Genomic DNA, 11,218 nt, shown 5'->3' on the forward strand with positions numbered 1-11,218 from the left:
TAGAGGAAAAGCTTTCAATCTTTTATTATTGTGTATGATGTTAGCTATGGGCTTATCGTATATAGCCTTTATTATGCTTATTATGTTGAGGTGAGTTTCTTCTATACGTAATTTTTTAAGAGTTTTATCATGAACGAGTTGAATTTGTCAAATGCTGTCTCTGCAACTATTGAGATGATCATATGATTTTTTTCTTTCATTCTATTAATGTGATGTATCATGTTGATTGATTTGCATATATCAAACCATCCTTGCATCCCAGGTATAAATCCCACTTGAGCATGATGAATGATCCTTTTAACATGCTGCTTAATTCAGTTTGCAAGTATTTTAGTGAGAATGTTTGTATCTATATTCATCAGAGATATTGATCTGTAGTTTTCTTTCTGGTAGTGTCCTTTTCTGGCTTTGGTACGAAGGTAATGCTGGCCTCATAAAATGAGTTTGGAAATGTTCCCTCTTTGATTTCTTTGAAGAGCTTGAGAAAGATTGACAATTAATTCTTCTTTAAATGTTTGGTAAAATTCACCAGTGAAGTCGTCTGGTAGGACCTTATTTATAATTGTATAATTGATATCTCTTTATATCTAAGGCATCTGTTGACATTAAAAACTCAGTATATCTGAAATCAAACTTGTTCTCTTTCTGATATACCTAATGGTCTCTCCATTACTCTAGTTGCCAAGACTCAACATCAGGGTTAATTTTAACTTCTTTCTGTGCCTGTGACTACATTCAGCTAGTCATCAAGTTTTATCAGTTCTCTCTCTGAAATATTTATTTTCTTTTCTATTTTCATTATATGGAAATCATTATATTTCAAAGTCTTATTACCATTCACCTGGGCTATTGCAGTGACATTGTGATTGGTCTTTTCATCCTTTTAGCTTACTTATAGATCATACCCCAATTACTCTCCTTATGCATAATGTTGGCCATCTCATTGCCCTGGTTAAATACCTTTAGTGGCTCCCCTGGAGTAGCAAATTATGCTCCCAGTTTTCTAACCTAGCTCCTAAACCTTTTCTCCTATAAAAATAATCTGTGCTTTGGCCATACTGAACAACTCACTGCATCCCAAATCTGCCCACACTTTCTTACCCATTTTTTCTTCCTGAAATCCTCAACTTCTATCACTTTCTAACCATCTTTTCAAGACCAAGTTCTCTTCCACAGAACCTTTTATTTTTCCCCTTTGACATTCCATTCCAAAAAGGTCTCTCCCTAAAAGGGCCTAGATGAAGACTATTCCCCAAGCTGTAAAACTTGGGGCTCTGGTTGCCTAACAGAAAGTAAAGAGGATATTATCTGAAGACTAAGTAACTGAGTCTATGAAAACTTCCCAGATCAACAACAGACAGACTGCAATTGGAATTGACTTTCCATTAGTCATTTTTAAAACATGGTAAAAGTAAAGTAGCCATATTTAATTAGGTTATTTCTAGGTATATGACTTCTGTACATACTATCACAAATTATAAATTTTTAAGATATTTTTCTGAATTTTTAGTCGTTATCATAGAAATAAAATTTATTTTCTATTTTGAAAAAAAAGCTCTTTCACTTTTCTGAATGTCTTTTTTAAAATACTTTTTTGTATCTATACCATTATTATACTGTCATTATTTATGAATATATATATAATCTTTTCTAATCATAGGTTCTTTGAGGACAGGGACTCTTGTTTTGTTTACCTTTGAATTCTCCACAGCACCTAGACTACACAGTAATCTTGTACAGTAATCTATTATTTTATTTAAGGTGATCACAGGAGTTTTATGAAGACTTCATATGAACTTCTTTTCTGAAATTAAAATAATGTCAAATGCATTTTTCAAAGGGAGATTCAAGATTTTTAGTTCTTTCTGGATCTATAGCTATGTTATAGCTGTTTTCCTTTGTTTAAGTCTTATGGATATGTACTGAAGTGAGAAAGGGAGAGAGGAAGAACCCAAGGATCAGTCCATCCTGATCTGTCCATCCCTCCAGCCATCCATCTACCCACCCACCCTATTGCTGGTTGGCTCAGCTTTATTTAGGGTAAAATAACTGAGATATTTGAAAGTATATGAAATTTCAAAGTGGCACAAAGTAAATTGTTTTGCTTAACGTATTAATTGAATTGGTTCTCTGTGGAAAAAATATAGATGCTTTAAAAGACTTATTTCACTAAGTCTTTGGATTACCGTACATTTAAAATTGTTTAATAGTAATTAAAAATTCTAATTAAGATGTTGAAAATATATTTTTATAATTATAGTCTTAAATAATATAATGAATGAAAAACAATATTTTCCCTTAAAGGCAATTCTGGGAATCATTAACCAAGTAATTCTTTATGTAAAGTTGATTTCAAAAATTCCTTTTAAAACTATAAAATCCTTTTCACTGTTCTGTCAATTTCCTTGAACAATGCCATAAACAGTATATTGTAGTTATGCAATAAGTAATACTTGAATAAATTTGACTTATACAGTATGTCTCAAATCTAGCATTTCTTTCTCCATTCCCTTTTCTATGATTGTAGGTAATGCCAAGCTTTCATCATCTCTTTCCTGTTAGCCCCATTTCTAAACATTTTCCTGTTCCAGGCTTTCTACAAATTCTCTCCTGAGTAATCCTTATAAAGCAGTTCAAATCTTGTCATATCTCTGCTTGTAAACTTTTTTTTTTTTTTTTTGCGGTACGCGGGCCTCTCACTGTTGTGGCCTCTTCTGTCGCGGAGCACAGGCTCCGGACGCGCAGGCTCAGCGGCCATGGCTCACGGGCCCAGCCGCTCCGCGGCATGTGCGATCTTCCCAGACCGGGGCACGAACCCGTGTCCCCTGCATCGGCAGGTGGACTCTCAACCACTGCGCCGCCAGGGAAGCCCTTCTGCTTGTAAACTTTTAATGAGTTCATCTTATCTATCAAATAAAGTCCAGATCCTATAGCTGGAAATTCAGCAGTCTTTACAAGCTCATCTTTATTAATTCCATTTTAATAACTCTTTGTTATTTCTCAATGGTTCTGATAAGCTAAATTGACTTCTGTTACCCTTATATTTCCTATGTACACCTATTTCTGTTCCTTTGTGTTATTCTCTCCATTTGACATTTATTACTCCTCTTTTTACCTTATATACTAGTTCTTTATATACTTGAATTCAAATTACATGTAAGTGAGGTTTAAGTTTGGACCTGTTTAACCTTCCACAGTACAAAGGACAATGCTTTACACATAAGAGAAAAACAGTTAAATATGTGATTCAATGTTACCCTATTTACTGTGTGCAGTAAACTGTAATTTGGTAGATTATAACCAAATTAATCATATTATGTAACATGAATAGCATGATATTGTAATATTTATCTTCCTCAGGAAACTTATTTGGGAAACCAGAAGGAGAAGATACCTTTACTTTTTCTTTTCCATTGGACTCTTCAACTCATACATTGGGAGCTGGAAGAGATGATTTTAGTTTTGCGTTTCCATTTGAACAGGATCAAAACCCAACACCTTCTTCTGAAAAAGAGTTTTCATCCTCCTCACAAAATACCACACAATTTACTTTATTTTGAACTAGTTACTAATTTATTGAATTATTTTACTACTCTGTAATCATCTAGGGCACAAATTTGCCTTATTACTTAAACTATAAAGACCACTTTCTTTTGTTGATTAAAGAAATGGTTACCATAGTAACATTATTTGATTATATTTATTTAAATATTGAAGGAAATTAAGACTGTGTCATCTACTTTTGTTTTTATTTGCAGCATTAACTATCATTTATTTTGGTTTTGATTTTGCAAGTTATATTCATACAGAACCTATGCTTCACTGCTGCAGTAAAAGAGTGGTACTTTAATAATCTCAAAGAATTTGTTATTGATAGTGAATAAAATGTGTTATTTTCTTCTAATACAACAAAAATTAAAATATTATCATTCTAATAGCTTTAGTAGAAGGAAATTAAATGTGAAAGGCTAGAGTAATTTCTGAAAATTGGTTGGTTGCAGTAATTGTGATACCATTAATATTTTTGCTTAAATTTTTTTGAAGAACATTTAAAATTTTGTTTCCTGTCTTCAACAAAAAATTCACCTTTATGTTTTATATGTAGTATTTGCTTGTCAATCAATTATATAGCTTAAATGAAGATAATTAAAATTTGATGAAATTATATAAACATAATTGCTCAATATCTTTGTATTTGTGCTTTTTAAAATTAGTTGTATTGAGTTATCAAGAAATAAAGAGTCTGATCCATATCTTGATGTGTGACTGCTGAAAGATTTTGAGCCTCACCCTGTATTCTTCCCCTTCTGCCCCACATCTGGTCAAGCTGGTAAGAAAGCACAGGTGTTTCCTTCTTTGGCATCAGTGGGAAGTTCAAACCATGTACAGGAACTTTTGCCATGGCTCACCCCTAACCACCATAAAAACCCAAAGCCAGTCTCCCTTCTCTGCTCTATCAAGCCATTTTCAGACCAGCTTGTGAGGCCTGGTCTGCTCTCCCCAGAAAATGTTATTATATGAGTAATAACTTTTTCATACCCTATTGGAATGTGTGGTGTCATCAGTCTCAATATCCAAACCAAATTTTGGGTGAGAATCAATCTTGCTTCTTCAGGGTATCCATAACATATCACAATTGTATTAAAGTAAACCTTCCTAAACTTTTTGGAAGTCAAAAGGATGGTGTAACTAATGTTAGAAAGAATTTAAGGAAACTTTGGATTGTGTTTTAAAAAACCTTCAACAGCTGGTTGAAAGATGAAAATTTCAGTTAAAAACCTGGAATTTTTCTTTTTATACCAACTATTAATTTTATTGTTCCTATGATTTAATTAATTGGTAGTTTTGATGTAATAAAGACATTTACTATATATGAGAAAGGATAAAAATGTTGTAACTGGCTTATTATTTAGTAAGAGGTTCAAAACTGGTTTTAGCCTTGGAAAACCCACTGATTCCATGGTTTATTTTTACCTTAAATAGAGAAATGTCTAGCAAACCAGTATGGTTAGATTTATCATGTATCAATGAAAGAAGTAAAATAAAATAAGTGCTTTTAAAGTATCTATAGTGTGTGTGACATTTTGAGGGCATATAAAAGAGCCAAAAGATATAGTCTTATACCCAAGGAACTTATAATTTAGTTGAGGAGACAAAACTTAGGAAACAAAAGCACATGCAAATAAAATAGTTGATAATCAAATTCAACAGCTTATAACTTGGTTTCTGCTAGAGAAGAGGTTGAGTGCTTTAAGAATTAGAAAAGAAAGTCCATCATGGACTGGAAAGCCTAGGAAGGATTCATTGAAGAGGTAGGACTTGAATTAGGACTTTAAAAGTATGTAGATGATAAAATTCTTGAGTATAAGGTTGATGCCTTTTTCTAGTTTACATTTTTTATTGCTTAACTTCACTGGCTAGTGTTTAGTAGGATTTCATTAAATTCTTGTTGAATTTATAGAGTTGAACTGAATTGGTAAAGGAGGCAGGGAGGACTTTCTACATAACGGAGACAATATGATGAGCAAAAGAAAAATGCAATCACAAATTTAATGTATGTGGAAGAAATTCAAGAATAGGCCTAATTGGAGTGGAGAATAATACGTAGTAGGAAATTGAGTTTAATAGATATGGTACTGATTTGTAGAGGATCTTCAAGTGTTTTGACTTGATTTCTGAGGGCAATAAGGAACTTAATCTTAAATGCCAGAGTTGCAAGAAAAAAGAAATGGCTAAGATTAAACAGACAATACAGTTAGAGTTGGGAGAAATTAGAGTTAAGCCAATTAGGAGGCATTATGCAGTGTTAAGTTCCAGGTGATAATAACATTGTCTTGTTTGATACTCCTAACACCTAAAATTGGAAAAGTATACCTTAAGTACATTTGATTGAATACCATCTAGGTATAAGGTAAGAGGAGGAAGGAATCAGTTATTTGCTTGTGTTTGAATGTCACAGGTCCTCCAACTGGTGAAGGCAAGTGTAGTGTTTCTAATACAGATCACAAAAATAACTTTGTATGACCAAATAGCCTTCTAAAGGTAATTTTTTTTTTTTTGCGGTACGCGGGCCTCTCGCTGTTGCGGCCTCTCCCGTTGCGGAGCACAGGCTCCGGATGCACAGGCTCAGCAGCCATGGCTCACGGGCCCAGCCGCTCCGTGGCATGTGGGATCTTCCCGGACCAGGGCACGAACCCGTGTCCCCTGCAACAGCAGGCGGACTCTCAACCACTGCGCCACCAGGGAAGCCCTAAAGGTAATTTTTTAAAAGAGCGGTATTCTCCTAAAGATAGATGAAATCTGCTGTAATCTTCAGAACAGCAATTTGTCTCTACTTCTACTCAACAAGATTTCAGAAATATGAGGTCCAGTTCCAGAAGCCTCTCTCATTTAGTTAACAACTAACACTGCATATCTTATCATGTTTAATAAAAAAGCTATTTTAATATGTTTAGAATAATTTTTTCTCTACAATTATGAAAGGTATTCTCAGTAGATGAGAGGAATATTCCAAAATCAGTCAAGACTCTGATTTATCCTCAAAGGAGCACACAATAATTACTGGGGTATCACTACTCCTCAGTGGACAAAGCCAGGATCTCTCAGTAGACAGAGCTAGGAAACAGATGAATGTTTACTAATCTATCTGTATATACATCTGTCTATCTAACTGACTAAATGCTCAGAACAAAACAAAACAAACATGAGCTTATACAGATAACTTCAGCAACATGAGGCTCATTTTAGTATTACCCTTTTGCTTATTTGTATAACTCCTTTCTCTGGCAGTGAGAAATCTGGCTTTTATTATCTACAACTTATTTCCTGTTCAACCCTAGGATACATGTAGTTTCAGGATTGTGTACTCAGACCTTGTGAGAAATTTATTATAGGTCATATTAGTTTTCTATGGCTGCTGTAGCAAATTACCACAAACTTGGTGGATATGAAACAACAGGAATTTATTCTCTTACAGTTGGAAGTCCAAAATCGGTTTTACTGGGCCACAATCAAGGCAAGACCATGCTTTCTCCTGAGGCTATGGGAGAATCCATTCCTTGCATGTTTCAGCTTCTGGTGGCTACTGATATTCCTTGGCTTGTGTCCACATCACTCCAATTTTCCAAGGTCATTATGTTAGGTTTTCAGAGAAACAGAACCAATGGCACCATCCTTTTTCCTCCTTCCCCCTCTTCCTTCCTCCCTTCCTCCCTTTTCTGTCTCTCATATATCATCTTGATTTATTTTAAGGAACTGGTTTTCATGATTATTCAGGTTGCACTTCTGAAATCTGTAGGACAAGTTGGCAGGCTGGAAATTTAGGTAAGGGTTGATTTTGCAATTTGGGTCTGAAATCTGCAGGGAGACCTGGCTGGCTAGAAACTCAGGCAGGGTTTCAATGTTACAGTCTTGAGGCCAAAACTTCTTTGGGAAACCTGTCATTGCTCCTAAGGCCTTCAGCTGATTGGATAAAGCCATAGCCAGAGTAATCTGCTTTGCTGAAAAGTCTACTGATTTAAATGTTAATCACATTAAAAAATACCTTCACAACAATATCTAGAATGGCGTTTGACCTAACAACTGGATACTAAATCCTAGCCAAGTTGACACATGCAATTAACCATCACAGCCAGCATCTTCAAATCTCTCTCTGCTCTGCCTTCGCAAGGCTTTCTCTCTGTGTGTGAACTCTCCCTCTGCCTTTCTTTTATAAGAACACGTCGTTGCATTAGAGTCCACCTGGATAATTCAGATAATCTTCTCATTTCAAAATCTTAATAACATCTGAAAGACCCTCCCCCTTTTTCTTGTCATATAAAGTAACATTCACAGGTTCCAGGGGATAGGACCTAGGTATCTTTGGGGAGATATTTTCTAGCCTATTATATAGTATATAGTATTAGAGTATCCAGTCAAAACACTGTTTTCCAAAGTTACTTAGGATAGCTCCTGTCTTCCCTACCCCCTTGATTATAATTATGTCACTCATTTATAAAGCAGTTAGATTCATTTGTGGTCATCTGCATTTCATCTTGAGTTTATCTGAATTCCTGATTGATTTTTAAGAAGTAAAACTTCTTTGTGCTGTGCAGTGATGTGCAGGTTTTAACAAATAGAGTTTCATATATCCAGCATTACAGAACCATACAGAACAGTTCCATCACCCCTAAAGTTCCCTAGTGTTCACCCTTTGTAGTCAACCCCTCTCTCTACTTCCAAAGCCTGGAAACAGTGGACCTGTTTTCTGCTTCTATAGTTTTGTCTTTTCCAAAATGTCATATAAGTGGAAATATATTCTTTGTAGCCTTTGGGGTCTGGCTTCTTTCACTTAGCAAAATGTATTTAAGCTTCATCCATGTAGTTGCATAAGTCAATAGATTGTTCCTTTTTATTGCTAAGTATTACATTATATGGATGTAGTACAGTTTGTTTACTCATTTACCTGTTGAGAGGCATTTTGGTACGTTTTAGTGATTATGAATAAAGCTGCTATAAACATTTATGTATGGGATTTTATGTGAATATAAATTTTATTTCACCTGAGTCAATACCTGGGAGTGGCATTCTTGGGTTGCACAATAAGTATATGTTTAACTTTATAAGAAACTGCCAAACTTTTTCCAAAGCGACTGTACTATTTTGCATTCCCACCAGCAGTGCATGAGGGTTCCAGTTGCTTCACATTTTTTTCAGTACTTGGTATTATCAGTTTTTAAGATTTTAGCCATTATAATAGGTATAAAGTGGTATATTGCTGTAGTTTTAATTTGTATTTCCCTAAAGTCTAATGATGTCGAACATCTTTTCATATGCTTATTTTCCATCTGAATATCTGTTTTCATTAAAACTTTGGGTTGTTTTCTTATTGTTGAATTATGCAAATTCTTTATGTATTCTGGACACAGGTCCTTTATTTGCAAATATTTTCTCCCAATCTGTGGCTTATCTTTTTATTCTCTTAACAGTGTCTTTCACAGAATAAAAATTTTTAATTTTGATAAAGTCCAATCTATAATTGGAACGTGCTTTTGGTGTCATATTTAAAAGCTCTTTGCCAAACCCAAGGTCATAAATTTTTCTCCTATGTTTTCTTTTAAAAGTTTTAGAGTTTTGTATTTATATTTATGTCTGTGGTACATTTTAAGTTTTTATATAAGATGTGAGGTATGTATCAAGATACATTTTTTTTTTTTTTTTGCATCATTTGCTGAAAAGACTACCCTTTCTCCATTGAACTGCATTTGTACCTTTGGCAATAATCAATTTTTTTTCCTTTGGCTGCGCCGTGCAGCTTGCAGGGTCTCAGTTCCCCAACCAGAGATTGAACCTGGGCCATGACAGTGAAAACCCGGAATCCGTAACCACTAGGCAACCAGGGAGCTCCCTGGCAATAATCAATCGACCATGTTTGTATGGGTCTATTCCTGGACTCTCTATTCTTTTCTATTGATTTGTATGTCTGTCCTTTTACCAATACCACATTGTTTTGATTACTGTAGATTTATAATGAATCTTGAGATTGGGTGGTGCAAGTCCTCTAACCTTGTTCTTTTTACTTTTTTTTCTTTTCTAAAATGCTCTTTTTCTTCTTTTTTTTTTAAGTTGAGGTATAGTTGATTTACAATATTATATAAGTTTCAGATGTATAACATAGTGATTCACCGTTTTTAAAGGTTATACTCCATTTATAGCTATTCTAAAATACTAGCTGTATTCCATATGCTGTACAATATATCCTTGCAGATTTTTTATTTTATTTATTTATTATTATTATTTTTTAACATCTTTATTGGGGTATAATTGCTTTACAATGGTGTGTTAGTTTCTGATTTATAACAAAGTGAATCAGCTATACATATACATGTGCTCCCATGTGTCTTCCCTCTTGCGTCTCCCTCCCTCCCACTCTCCCCCTCCCACCCCTCCAGGCTGTCCCAAAGCCCCGAGCTTATATCCCTGTGCCTTGCGGCTGCTTCCCCCTAGCTATCTACCTTACTACGTTTGTTAGTGTGTATATGTCCATGACTCTCTCTCGCCCTGTCAAAACTCACCCTTCCCCCTCCCCATATCCTCAAGTCCGTTCTCCAGTAGGTCTGCGCCTCTATTCCTGTCTTATCCCTAGGTTCTTCATGACATTTTTTCCCCTTAAATTCCATATATATGTGTTAGCATACGGTATTTGTCTTTCTCTTTCTGACTTACTTCACTCTGTATGACAGACTCTAGGTCTATCCATCTCATTACAAATATCTCAATTTCATTTCTTTTTAAGGCTGAGTAATATTCCATTGTGTATATGTGCCACATCTTCATCCATTCGTCCGATGATGGGCGCTTAGGTTCTTTCCATCTCCGGGCTATTGTAAATAGAGCTGCAATGAACATTTTGGTACATGACTCTTTCTGAATTTTGGTTTTCTCAGGGCATATGCCCAGTAGTGGGATTGCTGGGTCATATGGTAATTCTATTTGTAGTTTTTTAAGGAACCTCCATACTGTTCTCCATAGTGGCTGAACCAATTCACATTCCCACCAGCAGTGCAAGAGTGTCCCTTTTTCTCCACACCCTCTCCAGCATTTATTGTTTCTAGATTTTTTGATGATGGCCATTCTGACTGGTGTGAGATGATATCTCATTGTAGTTTTGATTTGCATTTCTCTAATGATTAATGATGTTGAGCATTCTTTCATGTGTTTGTTGGCATTCTGTATATCTTCTTTGGAGAAATGTCTGTTTAGGTCTTCTGCCCATTTTTGGATGGGGTTGTTTGTTTTTTTGTTATTGAGCTGCATGAGCTGCTTGTAAATTTTGGAGATTAATCCTTTGTCAGTTGCTTCATTTGCAAATGTTTTCTCCCATTCTGAGGGTTGTCTTTTGGTCTTGATTATGGTTTCCTTTGCTGTGCAAAAGCTTTGAAGTTTCATTAGGTCCCATTTGTTTATTTTTGTTTTTATTTCCATTACTCTAGGAGGTGGGTCAGAAAGGATCTTGCTGTGATTTATGTCATAGAGTGTTCTTCCTATGTTTTCCTCTAAGAGTTTGATAGTTTCTGGCCTTACATTTAGGTCTTTAATCCATTTTGAGCTTATATTTGTGTATGGTGTTAGGGAGTGATCTAATCTCATACTTTTACATGTACCTGTCCAGTTTTCCCAGCACCATTTATTGAAGAGGCTGTCCTTTCTCCACTGTACATTCCTGCCTCCTTTATCAAAG

At 35.1% G+C, this 11,218-nt stretch overlaps 1 protein-coding gene across 1 annotated transcript in view; it reads left to right on the plus strand.

The window, feature by feature from the left end:
- C2H14orf39 (chromosome 2 C14orf39 homolog) overlaps positions 1 to 3,560 on the plus strand; it is a 53,135-nt gene extending 49,575 nt beyond the window's left edge. The window contains exon 18 of the mRNA XM_065872642.1: positions 3,361 to 3,560. Coding sequence (XP_065728714.1) covers positions 3,361 to 3,560 — 200 coding nt within the window. The remainder of the gene's footprint in view (positions 1 to 3,360) is intronic.
- Positions 3,561 to 11,218: the final 7,658 nt, after the last annotated feature.

The sequence above is a fragment of the Phocoena phocoena genome, chromosome 2 (genome assembly GCF_963924675.1).
Source record: "Phocoena phocoena chromosome 2, mPhoPho1.1, whole genome shotgun sequence".
NCBI lineage: Eukaryota > Metazoa > Chordata > Mammalia > Artiodactyla > Phocoenidae > Phocoena > Phocoena phocoena.